The 18124-nt window shown below is 53.6% G+C and overlaps 2 protein-coding genes across 2 annotated transcripts in view; both read right to left on the bottom strand.

Annotated features, from left to right (window-relative positions):
• Positions 1-609: 609 nt before the first annotated feature.
• LOC120871835 lies at positions 610-9623 on the bottom strand. The gene is made up of 7 exons (XM_040251820.1): positions 9385-9623; positions 6985-7074; positions 6288-6382; positions 4898-5045; positions 2610-2699; positions 2048-2139; positions 610-952 (listed from the first exon to the last, which is right to left on the bottom strand). The coding sequence occupies exons 2-7, from the start codon at positions 7052-7054 to the stop codon at positions 734-736; spliced, it is 714 nt and encodes a 237-aa protein (XP_040107754.1). The 5' UTR covers positions 7055-7074; positions 9385-9623; the 3' UTR covers positions 610-733.
• A 5351-nt stretch (positions 9624-14974) lies between these two features.
• The window catches only part of LOC120871838, a 12484-nt gene continuing 9334 nt past the window's right edge, over positions 14975-18124 (bottom strand). Inside the window, exons 6-7 of the mRNA XM_040251825.1 lie at positions 17474-17565; positions 14975-15277 (exon numbers count right to left, since the gene is read on the bottom strand). Of these exons, the coding sequence (XP_040107759.1) occupies positions 15095-15277; positions 17474-17565 (275 nt within the window). The 3' untranslated portion in view covers positions 14975-15094. The remainder of the gene's footprint in view (positions 15278-17473; positions 17566-18124) is intronic.

Here is an 18124-nt window from a genome sequence, read left to right as displayed (position 1 = left end):
CAAGTGACAGGAACTCTGTGCCTCTGTTCTTTTATCTCAGAAAGACACAGAATAACAGAATTGGCCACATGGTTGTGAGCATTAAGGGAATCAAAATGTGTAAAGACACTGGCTTGCTGCCTACTGCATGGTCAACGCCCAAGAAAAGCTCCTCCTTCTAATTATCTGCGTAAAAAGGGAGGAGATTCTCACAACACGTGCTGGGGGTAAATTAACATAACACACCCAGTCAGAGGTGAACAAATTCTCCATTCTCCATTCTCCTTTGCTATAATGATAGAAGCTATTGGATGACTCAGGCTTGCCCCGCTAAGGACTACAGTTCCCGGCATCCCTTGCAACTAGATGTCACCACGTGACCGTCTCTGGCCAATGAGCCGTGAGGAAAAGTGACCTAGGCTTCTTGTAGGAGTCGCCCTTTGAAGGTGTGAAGCGTGTCTTCCCCTCTCCTCATACCTCGACCTGCCCCGAACCGGAATGTGGACTGGGTGTGGGGGTGAGCCCTCTCCAGCCACGTGGCACAGAGCACCGAGGTCAGAGGACCCTGGCTGCCCAACTCCACGGAGCTGCAGCGCCCCGGGCCTGGGCGTTTCACACACAGACCACAGCCTTGAGAGAGACAGCAAGGTGGGTTTATTGAAGCCGCCGTATTGGGGGGTTCACATCACAGAAGCCCAGCATGCATGATTCGGGCTCGCGCGGTCGGGAGCGGGGAGCGGAGGGCCCTCAGGGTTCAGGAAGCAGCGACGAAGCTGAGGCAACACAGAGGGCACTCGCAGACCTTGACCTCGCGGAACTCCAGCACAGGCAGAGGGACCACGGCGCAATTCGGGTCCGATTTCGAAGCGTCGGGAGCCTCCTGGGGCTCGGGCTCGGGCTCGGGCTCGGGCTCGGGCTCGGGCTCGGGCTCAGCGTCATCCGGCTCCAGGTAATAGCTGAAGCAGACACTCGGCTGGAAGGAGAGAACAGAGAAGCAAGAGGGGAATGTCAGTGTTACACTAGTGACATTTTGGGGTCATGTCATTCCTCGCAGAGTGGGCGGGGGGGCATCCTGTGCTTTGCAGAATCTTGAGTACCATCAATATTATATCTAAATATATACAAAAAAACGTGCAAATAGAATATGTGGCAACACTCGGTGAATTCTGATCATCTTTGTACTGTTTTTATAAAATCTTGGATTCTCACATTAATTCCTAAAAAGAAAACTTAAGAGTAGTACTAGTCGCACTAGTAGGTAAGACATTCTCGCAGGCATCTGACCCAGGGCTCCCCCTAACCTCTCCGGTTCTCACCAGGGTCCCTCCAGCCTCCCCTCCAGCCTCCCCGTTAAGAAGCCCAGAGACAGAGCAGATGCTTTATTGGCCAAGGGTGAGTCACGTGCCCAGCTCAGGACCAATCACTGGGAACCTTGGCACTGCTGGCTCTGATTGGTCAGGGGCGTGCCTGGAGCGGTCTGAGAATGGGATCAAATCCATCCAAAGTGCATGGGGACAGGGGCGCCCCCCCAGAAAAGTCAAGGGGGTTAGTAGGAGAAAGAGGACTGGTACCCAGGTAGACAAGGCCATGCTTGCCTCCGCAGGAAGGACCGTTCCCTAATTCATTCATTTAATCAGCCCGAGTGTATACAGTGGCTGACACTGGTTACATCTGATCTAGACAGGGGATATGTCACTGAACAACTTCTCTAGGAGGGGAGACAGATGATGAACACACAGATTCAAGGTATGTTCTTAGGTAGCAATAATTATCTGATGAAAATTCAGCATGGCAGGGGGCTAGAGAGAAATGGTGCAAAAGTGAGCAAGGGAGGCTTTGTGGAGGAGGTGGCATTGGAGCCGAGATTGGAATTTAGGTAACAGAAAGAAGGCAGGAAAGAGGGCAACAACCCCCAGAGGATGGTGGCCATATCCTGGGGAGGGGAGGGCGTGGACAAGGGGCACCCAGCCACCCCAGGGTCTCTGCTGCACAGAGAAAGTGGTAGATGTGCCTGACTTCTCATAACCTAGGGGATCTCAGGTCAGAGAGAGGAAACAGGCAGGCTTACTATGGGACAGAACGGCAGGACTTTGAAAGACAGTCTTCCCTTCATTCCTCTGGGCTTCTTCTGAGGCTCATCCGGGTTCTCAGAAAGCAGGGCTGCGTGGGGGGAGGAAAGAGGCGTGAGACCATCTTGCCTGCCAAGGCTTGAGAAACTCAGTAACAGTATCTTCATCATGAAACCAGTGACAAAAACTAACACGTGCTGAGTACTTGCCATGTCCAGGCACTCACGTATTTTACATGTATTAGCTTAACTGATTGCTCATAATGACTCTCTGAGACAGATACTATCATTGTCCTGCTTTAGAGATGAGGAAACTGAGGCAGAGAGGTGAGGCCCCTGCTGCAGGCTGCAGACTCTGAGCAGAGCAGTGACAGACACACTGACATGAGGTGATGTCAGTGACTTCCATCCTATGTGTCCTCAGGGCCCCCTCCCCAGGAGGAGCCACGAGGAGATACCCGGGTGGGACTGGGCCAGTCTCCAGGTCAACCCCTCCTTATTACCTTGCCCTAGATCCTCCCACGCCCACCTGCCTATACTTTCTGCCCCACTTGGGTCTCACCTCCTTTCTCCGGAGGCTTGGTCTGCACCTCCTCGGTTTCCTTGTCCTCGATGGTGTTCAGAGGCAGCATCATGACGCGGCAGGACCTCCCTAGAGGCAGGAGACCGAGCAGTTAGTGCCTGGGTGGTGGAGCCGGGGGGCCCCGGGTGTGGCTCTCAGAGCTCGGGTGGACTCAGGCAGCTCCCACGTCTCCAGGTCCCCAGCATCCAAGGGCACGTGCTGCCAATGCCTCCTGCTGGTTTCCTTGGGACAGCAGTTGTCATGGCGCCCGGCAAGGACAAGGGCAGGCCTCGTGGTACCTGGGGCTCACCCCCTTTAAAACTAGAACAACTGTGACACAAAGCGCTGGGACCAGGAAGCTGCAGCTCGCCTAACTGGGTATCAAAAGGGCCTCTGGAGTCTGGCATACAGCAGGCACTCAGTAAGTGCACTCGTGGAGCAGTCCCAGGGCTGTCTTTCAGCTCCGTCCAGGGGCTACCAGGCAGCCTACCCAAGAGGTTCAGACAGGCCCTCCCCTCTTGTCCTTGCCCTTCCAGGTACAGGAGGCTTCAGTCCCGCCCTCAGGACCATGGTGAGGGGAGGCACTGGGCCCCAGACCCCCCAGCACAGCCCTGGGGTGGGGCCAGCCCTGCAGGGAGGGGGCTCGGCCCAGGCTCAGTGTGGGGACCCCACCTCCGCCCCAGCATCACCCTGGGCAGGACTTGGGCCGTGTGTCTGGGGAGTGGACTTGGGGGAATTCCAGCCTGCCAGTCACTAGCTGGGGATCTCAGGGATCAAGTTCGCCAGATTTAACAGCTACATTACAACAAACGCACAGCAAGCTGAGATGTGAATTTCATAGACACAGATCATCCTGTGCAATAACAAGTGCCAAACGCTGCATGGTAAGTGTCCTCCTGAAAGTCATGTATTTAATATACCAACCTGTGTTTATGTATGTGTCCCTGGAAATACTTGGGACATACTTATGTCCAAAGGTAATTCATTATTTGTCTGAAATTCAAATGTAAGTAACCCTCCTACATTTTGGATGGCAAGGAGATCAAACCAATCAATCCTAAAGGAAATCAATCCTGAATATTCACTGGAAGGATTGATGCTGAAGTTGAAGCTCCAATATTTGGCCACCTGATGAGAAGAGCTGACTCATTAGAAAAGACCCTGATGCCGGGAAAGACTGAAAGCAGAAGAGGAAGGAGACGACAGAGGATGAGATGGTTGGATGGTGTCACCCACTGGATGGACATGAGTTTTGAGCAAGCTCCAGGAGCTGGTGATGGACAGGGAGGCCTGGGTGCCGCAGTCCATGGGGTCGCAAAGAGTCCGACACGACTGAGCCACTGAACTAAACTGATCCTGAGTTTTACCTGATAAGCTCTGATTCAGGGGTTATTAACTCTTGTTATGTCTACTCTCCCTTCCAGAAAAAAAATGAGTAAAATTAATTATTAAACATGAAGCTTAAATATGGTTAAATTGACACATATTCAAAACACATATTCTGGAAACAAAATTCAACACCTCTGCCTTCTTTAAACCTTCTTTAAACAGTTTAAAGAAACATAAGATGCAATCAGAGACCCTCACATATAATCCCGCAAAGAAAAGACGCATCAGTTTGGGGGAACTCCCTCTGGCGGACTCCCAGGCCCACCCTCAGCCTTGCGCAGGCCCCTCCCCCAGAGGCTGCCCCTCAAAACCGCGCGCCCCAAACGTGCTCCCAGCCCCCACCCGCAGCCATGCAGGCGCACAGAACCACTGGGGGCGCAAAAGCTGTTTTCCACGCGCACTCCTCATCTGCGAACTTCTCATGCGTCCTCCGTGAACCCCCAAACACATCCACAGGGCCTCCTGCCTCCTTCAAACTGCCCTCTGGACTCCCCATAAAGTCGTTATCCTATGTGTCATTCCGCACTCGCTAGCTGACCCCTGACACCCCGCTGGCTTCCCAGGTTGGGAGCAGCCCCCGGACCTCCGCCTCCCCCATCAAACCGCAAAGTCCCCGGTCCGCCCCTCCCGCCCCCAAAACCTGGGGACCAGGACCCGGGCCCCACCTGCGCCTGGCCTGGAGCGGGTCCCCGCCATCCTCGCCTCCGGACACCCCACTCCGGGGGGCACTCACTCCTCTGTCCCCTCCAGGATTCGCTCCCTCCAGTGGCCCCAGAAATCCTGGGGCCCGGAGTCCCCGCGCGGCTCGGAAGGGCCCGAGGCCGCCCGCCGCCCCTCGGGGAGCCCCCACCCCGGGCGACCCCGCCCTCCCGCCGCCCCCCGCCCCGAGCTGCTCCAACCTTCACGGCCGGACCCTTCGGAGCTGCGGCCGCGGGAGTGACCTCTGGCCCCGGGCTCGGTCTCGGCGTCCGGGCTGGAGCGCCCCGGCTTGTTCACCGCTTGTCCTGGGGGCCCGGGCAGGGCTGGCTCCGAAGAAGTCCAGGGGACCTGCGGGTGAACTCGCAGGAATGAAGAGCGCTGAGCGGCTCCGCATTACTCACGACGCCCCACCTCCACCCCCCAACACAAGCGGGTGGTTAACAGTGTGCCTGCCGCCAGCACCGGGGTGTTCGCTTCACTTTTATTCTTGGGGGAGGGTCCCGGGCCTCCTCCCCCTCACCGCTTAGAGAAACTGATACAGAGGATGGCCTTGGGCGGCTTTTAGGTGGAGGAAAATCAGTTGTGCAGGTAGCAAGGTAAGCAGTGGTTCTTAAACTTCTTACTCAGATACGAAGAAACACACGCCCCACACGTAGAAACACATGTATGTCTCATGTGTGCTGGACCCAAACTGCAAGTATCTTTCACCCTGTGCATCAGAGTCAACAGGAGTTTAAGAGTTTCCCTCCTTTTTCTAAGCATTCTCACACCTTCATCTGAACTGATGTCAGCCTGCATCTACTCGAAGCACCGTCATTCACCACTGTTGTGGAACGTGTCATGGCAAATTGTGCAGCCTTTCTGGATCATCCAGTCTGCATCTCAGCTACTGGATTTTACATGAAAACAGCCCCGACTCTACCTAAGGTTGGGGGTGGATGTGCCAAGAAGCCCTTATTCATACAAACAAGCTGTGGGCTGAATGACCGTAGTCTGCCCACCGTTGACCTCGGGAAAGTTTTGTGCCTGCTCCTGCCGGAAAGACAGGGGTGTCGTAGAAGGAGGACTGGTAGCCAGGTGGACAAGGCCACAGCTGGCGTTGCAGGAGGGACCGTTCCCTGACTCATTCTCTCATTTAATCAGCCCGAGAGTATGCGTGCCTGGAGCTGGTTACATCTGTCCTAGGCAGAGGAGATATGTCATTGAACAACAGAAGAGGCTCTTGACCCCACAAAACTACTCTAGTAGGGGAGAGAGATGGTTAAAAACCAGAAACAAGGTATGCTGTCAATAATTACTCTGAAGAAAATTCGGGAAGGCAAGGGGCTGGAGAGAAGCGGGGAGGAAGGGAGTGAGGGAGGCCTCATGGAGGAGCTGACGCCAGAGCAGAAGTTGGAGTCAGCAGGGAGGAGGCAGGAAAGCAGGCAGCGTCCTCGAGGGAAACCACCCCGCCCCACAGGCTGGGGCCACATCCGGGCCGAGGAAGGGGCAGGGGCACCCGGGCATCCCAGGGTCTCTGGTGGGCGGACAGGGTGGCCAATCCGTGCCACAGGGGCCTCCGGTGAAAAGCGAGGGAGCGAGCAGGCTTACCACGGGGCAGAACGGCAGGACTCTGAAGGACACCGTTCCCTTCATTTTCTTGGACTTCTTCGGCAGAACATCAGGCTTCTTCTTAGAAAAGAAGCCTGAGGGAGGAGGAAAGAGTCACGAGACCATCTGATCCTCTGAGGCTTGAGAAACTCGGTAATAATAGTCTTCGTCATGAAACCAGTAACAGGAGCTAATACGTGTGGAGTGTGTTCAAAACGTGCTTTTAAGTATTGTACACGCATTCGTTTATGTGGTTCTTCATAATAACTCTCTGAGATGGGATTTATCACCAACCCACTTTAGAGATGGGCGAACCAAGGTACAGAGAGGTAGGGACATTTGTTGGAGGTCTCCCAGCAGTGGGGGAGACCTGCATTCAACTGTATCCCAAAGGCCCCCAGGGAACGGACAGGAAGTGTCAGGGAGGGGAGGGGCTAGGGTAAGAAATCAGGGGTGTCCGGGCCACAAAAAGGGGCCCAAATGGGCTCAGCTCCCAGGAGCTCCCTGCAGGCTCTGAGCGGGGCCGTGACCTACTGACGGGAGGTGATGTCAGGGAGGCCGCATCCTGGGGGTCCCTGCCCAGAAGAGCCAGTGGAGACCTTTGGTGAGGGGGCCAGTCTTCAGGGTCCGTGCTTCCCCATCGCCTGTGCCCTGGGCACCTCCCCACTCCCGCCTGCCCACAGTTTCCCGGTCTTACCTCCTTTCTTCGGCGGCTTGGTCTGCACCTCCTCGGTCTCCTGGGCCTCGATGGTGCTCAGAGGCAGCATGGTGACTCCACAGGTGCTCCCTGCAGACAGGACACAGAGCAGTTAGTGCCTGGGCGGTGGAGCCGGGCGGCCCGGGTGTGGCTCGCAGAGCTCGGGTGGACTCAGGCAGCTCCATCCCCTCCCCAAGTCCTCAGGTCCCCAGCAGCCGAACGGACATGTTGGCAATGCCACCCCCATAGAGTTGCTTCAAGGTCCAGTGTTTGTTTTGGGGAGACTGTGTGGCATGGTGTCTGGCAAGGGAAAGGGCAGGGTCCGTGGCTTTATGACCCTTTGAGAAACACAAGAAAATGTGACAGAAAGTGCCAGAACCGTGGGTGTGCAGCTCAGTAAACTAGCACAGAAAGGGCCTCTGGGGTCTGGCATACAGCAGGCGCTCAGCAAGTGCACTCGTGGAGCAGTCCCAGGGCTGTCTTGCCGCTCGTCCCAGGACTCCCAGGCAGCCTGCCCAAGGGGTGCAGACAGGCCCTCCCCTCCTGTCCTCCGCCCCTCCAGGTACAGGAGGCATCAGTCCCGCCCTCAGGACTTAGGTGAGGGGAGGGGCCGGGCCCCAGACCCCCCAGCACAGCCCTGGGGCGGGGCCAGCCCTGCAGGGAGGGGGCTCCTCACCTCCACCCCAGCATCACCCTGGGCAGGACGTGGGCCAGTGTGTCTGGGGTGAGAACTGGGGGATTCCAGCCTGCCAGTGACTAGCTGGGGATTTCAGTGATCAAGTTGGCCACATTGAACAACAGCAATGTTATCATAAATACACAGTAAATGGAGATTTGAATTTCAGATACACAAATCAAGTTTTCGTTTAAGTACTCTTTAAACACTGCGTGGGTCATATCTACATTTAAAACAATTATTTAAAATTTATTAGATTATTTACCTTTACAGATGGGCTTCCAGGAAATATTTGTGACACATTTATACTAAAAGGTAATTCAGTATCTGTCTGAAGTTTGAATTTAAGAAGGCAGCCTGCATTTTACCTGGCACACCCTGACTAGGGTTTTTTTTTAACCTCTTGGGCTTTCAGCTTTCCCCTCCATGAAAATTAAGACTATAAATGATTAAACATGAGGATTAAATATGCTTAAAAACACACTCAGCACACATTATCTGGTAACCTAGAGTCAAACCTCTTCCTCTAAGCCTTTTTTGAGGAGGCATGAGACCCATCGCCCACCCTCACACATAATCCTGCAAATACAGGGTGCGTCAAATAGCGCGGGAACCGCAGGCCAGATACACACACACTCACACACACACAATCGTTGGAAACACGTTTTCAGCCGCAGACTGCGGGAACCAGGGCCTAAGGACACAGACACACCTGCAGACAAGTCCAGGGAAATTCGGAGACCCCCGCACTCAGGTGGGCCGGCCTGCTTCTCAGTGCCGAGCACGCTCGTCACAGGCAGCCCTGATCTCTCACACGCTCGCACACACACACACACACACACACACACACACACACACACACACACACCCTCCAGACAGGCACAAAGGCAGACCCATAGGCTGAAATGACCCCCCACCCTCCCCAGTACACTGGCCCTCTGGGGGACACCCAGGCCCACCCTCAGCCTCGCCCGGGCCCCTCCCCCAGAGGCTGCCCCTCAAAACCGCGCGCCCCAAACGTGCTCCCAGCCCCCACCCGCAGCCACGCAGGCGCACAGAGCCACTGGGGGCGCAAAAGCTGTTTTCCACGCGCACTCCTCATCTGCGAACCTTGCTCTGCGCCCTTACTGAACCCCAAACTCAGCCAGAGGGTCTCCCCGGCTCCCCACCCGTCACGCCGCCCTCTGGACCCCCCCGAGTCGTGTTCCCATCTTCTGTGTGGCCAGTTCCTTACCTGAGCCCGATACCGACTGCCCTCTCTGGTGTGCAGAGCAAACCTGTGCCTCCCGCCTCCTCCAGCAAACTGCGAAGTCCCGGGTCCGCCCCTCCCGCCCGCAAAACCTGGGGACCAGGACCCGGGCTCCCCGCCGCCTGCCCTGGAGGGGGTCCCCGCCATCCCTGCCTCCGGACACCCCAGCCTCCTCTTGTCGCCTTCAGTTTTCGCTTCTCCCGGTGACCAGTGAAATCTTTAGACCTGGAGTCTCCCCGAGGTGGAAGGGATCCGAGGGTCTCCACCGCCTCCAGGGAAAAACTTGGATTTCTCCAGGGCCCCCACCACCCGCGCCCTGGGGTCTCGGGGCCCCCAGGCAGCAGCTCCCGCGCCCGCACCTCCTCCCGGGGCGCCCCTGCCCTCTCCGCGGGGACCCCTGCCCGCGCCCCCCGCCCCGCGGGGCGCCCCCGCCCTGCGGGCGCAGACCCCGCGGAGCGGCGGCCGCGGGACTGACCTCGGGACCCGCTTCGGTCTGGGCTGCTGGGCAGGGCAGGCGGGCTGGCTCCGCGCGCGTCCTTGGTGCCTGAGCAGAGCCGGCTCCGGAGACGCTCGGGGACGCGGTGGACAAACGCGCGCTTATGTACAGGCTGAGCCGCTCGGCGACTCGCGCAACCCCCAAGCCCGCCCCCAAGGCCGAGTCAGGTGGTTCGACCGCCTCTGACACCAGCACAGGCGTCAGAAGGTTCGCGGCAACTTGGTTATTAGGGGGGAGGGTCGGGGGCCTCTTGTCTTCGTTGTTTCGAGAAACTGATATAGGAGGTCGCGATGGGCAGGTCTTAAGGGGGACGAGAATGAGCTTGTGCAGGTCGTAAGAGTCAGTCAGTGGTTCTAAACTTGTGCTTAGAGTATGAAGAAATGCCACACACGTCGAAACACATGTATGTGTTAATAGCATGTGTCCTGGACTCAAACACAAAATATCTTTTAACGCTGGGCATCACGGTCACGGAAAGTTCAAGAGTTTCGCTCCTTTTTCTGATCATTCTCACACCTTCACGCGTGTTGATTGCAGTTTTAGTCTATTCAGTTCCGGGTCAGTCACCTTTCTTGGCCAGGCTGTGTGACAGGTATTTTAGACTCCTGAGCTATCAGATCTGTGTCCCAGCTGCTCCTGTTTTCATGAACCCACCCTAGACAGTCCTAAGGATGGATGGAGTTATGAAAACATGCCCTTATTTACACAGTCTGTGGGCTGGATGGTCATAATCTGCCCATCCTTGTCCTAAATAATTTTTTTGTGCCAGGTCCTGGAGTAGATAAACCAAAAAGTTGCTGTGAAAAGCACAGTTTGGACAGAAAGGTGGACAGATCTGTGTTTTATGTGTGTGTGTGTATATATATATATAGTTTTATAGAAATTTAAATCCTGTAAAGTGTACTATAAAAATAGTAATATACTCTTGATATATGTGCAAAATTTGAAACAACTGCCTTTAAAAATAGCTCTGGTGAGCCTGGGTGACTTCCCTATAAGTTGGGGATCCTTTTCGTTCCTATTTCATAGGATTCTGGTGAAGGTTACATGAGCTCATCTATGGAGAGTGCTCAGCACCGGGCCTGACAGATGGAACGTGCCCGGGAAGTGTTAGGGTTTATCTAACACTATCTGTAACCAGTTGGTTAATCTCTCCCAGGAGAGGGGCTGCCCTTTGGGCCAGGCACTGGCCACTCTGAGACTCAAAGTACCCAGAGGACCGTGCAAGGAGCCAAGAGTCCCCAAGATGCACTGATAGGATTTTTTCAGGAGACTGTGCTCTTTCACATTCTCCTAACAGCAAGCCCACAGCCTCACTTTCTGGGGGCCACGGTGTGTGATAACCTAAGGGATTTAAACCAGTCCTGACGCAGGCCCTTCAGTGACCACGGAAACGTTGCGTACCTGCAGTGTCCAGAGCGGTAGCCTCTGGCCATGTTTGTCTGCTGAATCCTGCCCAGCTGCCAAGAAACTCTGTTTTGAATTTTACTTAAGATTGATTTGTTTACATCGATTAGCTTCGTGTGGTTACTTAGTGGTTACTGTGTTGGAGAGCCAGAAAATTGTACCTGATTCCTTCTCAAATGCATCCCCCAGAGTGTCGCTGGCGTTTGTGACCTGAACATCCTTTGTGCAGGGGGTCTTCCTGGAGCCTTGCTCCATGTTTAGAATGGTCTCTATCCATGAGGGTCTAGTGTGTTAGTTGCCCGGTCATCTCTGACTCCTTGCGACCCCATGGACTGTAGCCCGCCAGACTCCTCTGTCCATGGGATTCTCCAGGCTAGGATACCGGAGTGGGGGGCCCTTTGCTTCTTCATCAGAGCCTAGTAGCGGGGCACCAATTTGGGACAACCTGAATCAGCGCCAACGTTGCAGAGAAGTTCCAGGAGGGGGCGCTGAAGTATCACCCCACATGAGAACTTCTGGTCTACCCGAAGATGTTGGTGAAATGAACAGAATCTCTATTCACAGAGGCTCTCCATGGTTTTCATGGACGTTTCAGTTATAGGGTTTTTCCACACTCAGAAAGTTTACTGTCTTTTCCAGCTTGAACTCTCTGGTGGAGCAGCAGGGAGGAGACCTGCCTGAAGTATCCCTACCTCCCCCCGCCCCCCGATCCTCGGTGCATCGTCACAACTTCCCGGAGGTGTAGGTTTCCTCATGATGAGTAAGGGGTGAGCCCTCTGCGAAGGCTGCCCCACACTCAGGACTGCTGTGGGCTTCTCTGTGGCATGCAGGCTCTGAGGTCTCTGGACATTTGACTTACACAGAAAGTCTTTGCTCCTCATCCCTCACACTGATAACTGCCTCCTCCCAGAGGCTCTTCTGTTGCTTGAGAAGGGTCACCTGGCTGCTGAAGGCTCTCCCCCATTCCTGGCTTCTCTCCCAGGTGCCAGGCTGGGGAACCCTCTTGTGTTGTGACAGGTGGAAGCCCATGGAAGTTGGGGATGTAATCACAACTCTGCATTGAGGTAGATTGCAGACATGGCCTGTTTTCCACCCTACCTCATGTCTACTACCCTCCTTGCCCCTTAAGTGTGCAATGCCCCCTTGTTCTGAATTTGCATTTGGCCATGGAATGTGCTTTTGGCAGAGGAGGCTGGCAAAATATGATCCAGCAGAAGGTTGAAAAGTGCTTGTGAAACGACATTTGTTTCTCCCCCGCACCTATACCAGTGCCTGAGGATGAACCTGCCCAAGCCAGCCTGTTGGAGGAGAAAAGACTGTGAGAGCAGGGCCAGGTCACCCCGGTCCCCCAGGAGAAGCCAGCCTGGAGAGCTGAGGACCAGTGTCCCCCAGGCGCCAGGAGGAGCTCAGAGACGGCAGCAGAGCCTCCTCCGTCTTTGTTCCTGAAGATTGCCAACGAGAGGATGTTCCCCAGCACGCGCCTCCACCTACAGCTCACCCTGAAAGGAATTCAGAGTGGAGATCTGGCTGAGGCACTCATGTTCCGGGAGAAGTGGGAGAAAGGACCCTCTGAAAGCAAGTCCTTTGTCTGTTTCCTCCCCCCTAAAATAAACTAATCATAGGAATGAGATCACTAAGTAATTGAAATTAACTCCTGACTTGTGAAGAATTGACGCTTTTGAACTATGGTGTTGGAGAAGACTCTTGAGAGCCCCTTGGACTGCAAGGAAATCAAACCAGTCCATCCTAAAGGAAATCAATCCTGAATATTCATTGGAAGGACTGAGGCTGAAGCTGAAACTCCAACACTTTGGCCACCTGATGCGAAGAACAAACTCACTGGAAAAGACCCTGATGCTGGGAAAGATTGAAGGCAGGAGGAGAAGGGGACGCCAGGGGATGAGATGGTTGGATGGCATCACCAACTCGATGGACATGAGTTTGAGCAAGCTCTGGGAGTTGGTGATGGACAGGGAAGCTTGGTGTGCTGCAGTCCGTGAGGTCGCATGGAGTCTGACACGACTGAGCGACTGAACTGAACTAATATGCTCTCCTGAATGCCTTTTCTAACCTGTTGATACTTTTCCTGGATAAATAGAAGCGTGATTAGCTCTTTCCCCCCCCAAGCATCCAGAAGGCAGATTGAATTGGCCAGGTGACATCTGAAGAGACCTCAGCCACTTCTGCATTCAATGGAGAATGGTGTAGAACCCAACCTCCTGCCTTGACGATTCACAGAGATCCCTCCATTTCCCCAAAGGTCCGTATAATCAAAGCTATGGTTTTTCCAGTAGTCACGTACGAACGTGAGAGTTGGACCATAGAGAAGGCTGAGCACCGAAGAACTGATGCTTTCAAGCTGCAGTGCTATAGAAGACTCTTTAGAGTCCCTTGGACAGCAAGGAGATCAAACCAGTCGAGCTTAAAGGAGATAAACCCTGAATATTCACTGGAAGGACTGATGTTGGAGCTGAAGCTCCAATACTTTGGGCACCTGATGCGAAGAACTGACTCATTTGAAAAGACCCTGATGCTGGGAAAGATTGAAGGCAGGAGAAGGGGATGTCAGGATGAGATGGTTGGATGGCGTCACCAACTCGATGGGCATGAGTCAGGATGAGATGGTTGGATGGCGTCACCAACTCGATGGGCATGAGTCTGAGCAAGCTCTGGGAGTCGGTGACGGACAGGAAGCCTGGTGTGCTGCAGTCCCTGGGGTTGCAGAGTTGGACACCATCTAGCAACTGAACAAACAAAAGGCTGAGTAGAATCTCTTGAGTTGGTCCCTGGACATAAGTCCACTATCTCCCCAGGTGTCATCTTTTCTGATTAAAGCACCTTTCCTATCTGCTGACACCTGCCTCTTGAATGATTGACTTTTGAGCGCCAGGTGGCCAAACTTGGGTTCAGTTACACCTCAGATGCTAGATATGTTCAGGGGAAAATAATAGGACCCGAGAGCCTTAGATTCTTCCTGACTTAGAAAAGCACTAACCACATTAACTGAGATAGCCATGTGTCATGACCGACATGAACCTTTTGCTGAGGTATGTACTTGATTGCATGGACCCCCTTTCGAAAATCACATGCAAACTGACCTCTCACCTCCCTGTTTGGAGCAGTTCCTCACAGCTCTTCAAGAGGCTGTCTCCTGGGCTATAATCCCCACTAAATCCCCCAGATAAAACAGAAACTCTCACATTGTGCATTTTCACCTCCGTGAACACCTTCTATGGATTTTGTGGTGATGGTTGTTAACTGGCACTATTGTAGCTACAGATACATGCTGCACACATATTCAAAGTATTTCTGCAGCATCTGAAGAGGGAAGTGAAGGGAATTGAAAGGTCTGAGTGTTGAAAGAGGCTCTTTGACTCACAATTGTGTGACCATCTGGGAATCTCCCCGTGTCCACCTCTGTGAGGCAGATTCTGTGATGGTTAAGGGCGTAGACTCTGGAGCCAGCCTGCTTGGGTTTGAATGTTGGCTTGACTCCTTCTGATCTGTGTGACCTGAAGCAAGTGACGTGGACTCTCTGTTCTCTTATCTCAGAAAGAGGGATAATAGTAGAACCAGCCACAGGTTGTGAGAATTAAGTGGCTCAAAATGTGTAAAGACATTAGTTCAGTGCCTAACACAGGGTCAGTGCTCAAAAACATTTATCCTTCTAAAAACGGAGGGCATCCTAATCAACGGGAGAGAGATACGGAACTGAAGACTACATCTATTCACTTGTGTGTCCATCACAACATGTGCTGGGGGTCAATTAACATGATAGACCTGATCCGAGGCGGACACATTATTCATTCTCCTTTGCTATAATAACAGAAGCTATTAGAGGACACGGGATTGCCCGGCTAAGGACTACAGCTCCCGGCATCCCTTGCAACTAGATGTCACCACGTGACCGTCTCTGGCCAATGAGCCGTGAGGAAAAGTGATCTGGGCTTCTTGTAGGAGTCGCCCTTTGAAGGACTGAAGCGTGTCTTCCCCTCTCCTCATACCCCGACCTGCCCCGAACCGGAATGTGGACTGGGTGTGGGGGTGAGCCCTCTCCAGCCACGTGGCACAGAGCACCGAGGTCAGAGGACCCTGGCTGCCCAACTCCACGGAGCTGCAGCGCCCCGGGCCTGGGCGTTTCACACACAGACCACAGCCTTGAGAGAGACAGCAAGGTGGGTTTATTGAAGCCGCCGTATTGGGGGGTTCTGCATCACGATGGCCCAGCATGCATGATTCGGGCGCGCGCGGTCGGGAGCGGGAAGCGGAGGGCCCTCAGGGTTCAGGAAGCAGCGACGAAGCTGAGGCAACACAGGGGGCACTCGCAGACCCTGACCTCGCGGAACTCCAGCACAGGCAGAGGGACCACGGCGCAATTCGGGTCCGATTTCGAAGCGTCGGGAGCCTCCTGGGGCTCGGGCTCGGGGTCATCGGGTTCCACGTAATAGGTGAAGCAGACACTCGGCTGGAAGGAACGAGAACAGAGACGCAGGGAAAGAATGGTGGCATCACACCCGCGAGGTTTCAGAGTCAGGCCACTCTGTGCGTGTGTGTGTCTGGGGGGCGTCTTGTGCGTTGCAGGATGTTAAACACCATCGCTGCCCTCTACCCACCAGGTGCTAGCGGCTTCCTTCCTTTACTTGTGACAAAGAAGAAATGTGTCCCGACACTGAAGGTGTGCCCTGGGGGATGAATTGCCTCTAGTTGAGAATCACTGCTTCGTCCCATCCTTACAGTGGTTAGGGAAAGGCAGGGACCATCTGCCCCATACACGCCCATGGATACAAGATGTCGGGTTCTCATCTCGTAAGCTGACGGTTGGTTCCATGGTGGGCACAGGACCCAAAATGAACTGGTCAGAAAGCTCTCTCTTTCTAGACTATTTGGCTCATCTACAAGCATCTGGTCACTGATTTCTTATTAGTTAGTTGCACAGAGAAAAGAAAAATCAGTAAGTATTCAGTGGAGAAATGGGATAAGTATCTCGACTGAGTGGATCAAAATTCAAGTGCACTTAGGACATGGCGTCACTCAGGTGGTGCTCCAAAGACCACAGCTTACCCTGAATCTCATTAGGGGATAGCATAAAAATCAAACAAGTGTAGAAATGAAACAAAACAGAAAAAGCAATCCACATTGTGCGAGGTGTGACTTGGATGTTCAAAATCGTCTGTCATAAGAGGCAAAGACTGAGGAGATTGTCTAGCTCAAAGATACACTGAGATATACAGATATATTGTGAGCATGCTCCGTTGCTTGTCGTGTCTACCTCTTTGCGACCCCATGGACTGTGGCCCTCCAGGCTCCTCTGTCCATGGGATTCTCCAGGCAAGAACACTGGAGTGGGTTGCCGTTTCCTCCTCCAGGGGATCTTCCCAGCCCAGGGACTGAACCCGGGTCTCTTACATCTCCCGTGCTGGCAGGCGGGGTCTTTATAACTAGTGCCACGTGGGAATCCCAAAGATGCATTGCCAAGTGCAATACCTGGCCCCAGTTTTCCCCCAGGTAGGAGGAAAGAGAACACCAGACAGACTGCATGTAGTGAGTGAACACACCAAGAATACGGACAGCAGGTGAGATGAAAGTACATATCAGGGTTAAAACCTCAAAGGTCACAACAGGCCCACAGTTACATAAGAGAATATTCTTTTTCTAAAGTGAAACATACGGAGGAATAGGAGCATGTATACATATATGCATAGTACATATATGAGAAAAGATGGAAACAGAAAAAAAATGATAACAATTGGTGAACTCGGATGATCTTTGCACTGTTTTTGTAAAATCTTTGATTACATTACTTCTTAACAAGATTTTCTAAAGAGTCCTCCCCGGCACTGCTGCAGGCGTTTGACCCTCTGCCTCCCCTGACCCCTCCCCACGGGCCCCCTGCTTCTCACCAGGGTCCCTCCAGCCTCCCGCTTTGCGGATCAAGAAGCCCAGAGACAGAGCAGACACCTCATTGGCAAAGTGTGAGTCACGTGCCAGCCCAGGGCCAATCACCGGGAACCTTGGCCCTGCTGGCTCTGATTGGTCAGGGGCGTACCTGGAGCTGGTCTGAGGATGGGATCAGGTCCGTCCAAAGTGCGTGGAGACAGGTGGTCCCCCCAGAAAAGTCAAGGGGGTTAGTGGGAGAAGGAGGACTGGTGCCCAGGTGGACAAGGCCACAGCTGCCTTTGCAGGAGGGACCGTTCCCTAACTCATTCCTTCATGTAATCAGCCCGAGTGCATACAGTGCCGGACACGGGTTACATCTGATCTAGACAGGGGATATGTCACTGAACAATAGTGGAGGCTCTTGACCCCACAAAACTACTCTAGTAGGGGAAACAAATGATTAAAAAGATAGCTGCAAGATATGCTCTCAGGTAGCAATAATAACGCTGAAGAAAATTCAGGAAGGCAAGAGGTCAGCAGGAAATGGGGCAAAAGTGAGCAAAGGAGGCTTCATGGAGGAGGTGATACTGGAAGTTGGAATCAGGAAAGAGAGGAGGCAGGAAAGAGGGCAGCTCCCCCAGAGGATGGGGGCACATCCTGGGGTGGGGGACAAGGGACACCCAGCCACCCAAGGGTCTCTCCTGGGCAGAGAGGGTGGTAGAGGTGCCTGACCTCTCATAACCTAGGGGGTCTCTGGTCAAAGGGAAGAAACAGGCAGGCTTACCATGGGACAGAACGGCAGGACATTGAAAGACAGTCTTCCCTTCATTCCTCTGGGCTTCTTTCGAGGCTCATCAGGGTTCTCAGAAAGCAGGGCTGGGGAAGGGGAAAAGAAGTGTGAGGCAGTCGTGCCCTCTGAGGCTTGAGAAACTCAGTAATAATAAGATCTCCATCATGAAACCAGTGACAAAAACCAACACGTGTTGAGTACTTGCCCTGTGCCAGGCACTCTTGCATATATTATACTGTAATATCTAATTTGGTTATTATCTTCATCCAACTTTACGGATGAAGAAACTGAGGCACAGAGAGGTTAGGACATTTACAGGAGATTGCACAGCAATGCCTTCAATCGTGCATTAAATTGCATCCTGAAGGCCCTCGGGGAACAAACGGAACGTCAGTGACTGAAGGGGCTGGAGTCAGACAACAGGGGGCTGTGGAGATAGTGACGCCCCAGGGCGCCCGTGTCCAGGAGGAAGGCACAGCTGATACACAGGTGCCCCTGTGGTATATCTCTCCAGAAAATACTTAGGTTTCCCCAAAGAAGACAGGTTCCCCCAAAGAAGGTTTTCCCAAAGAAGACAGGTTCCCCCAAAGAAGGTTTTCCCAAAGAAGACAGGTTCCCCCAAAGAAGGTTTTCCCAAAGAAGACA

This window comes from Oryx dammah, unplaced genomic scaffold, assembly GCF_014754425.2.
Source record: "Oryx dammah isolate SB20612 unplaced genomic scaffold, SCBI_Odam_1.1 HiC_scaffold_13, whole genome shotgun sequence".
Lineage (NCBI taxonomy): Eukaryota > Metazoa > Chordata > Mammalia > Artiodactyla > Bovidae > Oryx > Oryx dammah.
This window is presented reverse-complemented; position numbering and strand designations above follow the sequence as displayed.

Bases quoted from the DNA above. Each gene is read 5' to 3' on its own strand.
- LOC120871835 (XM_040251820.1), bottom strand. From the start codon at position 7,054: ATGCTGCCTCTGAGCACCATCGAGGCCCAGGAGACCGAGGAGGTGCAG. The intron at 2,140-2,609 runs GTGAGACCCAAG...CCCCCCACGCAG, and splicing joins CAAGCCTCCGGAGAAAGGAG to CCCTGCTTTCTGAGAACCCG. The intron at 953-2,047 runs GTAAGCCTGCCT...CTCTCCTTCCAG, and splicing joins TCCTGCCGTTCTGTCCCATA to CCGAGTGTCTGCTTCAGCTA.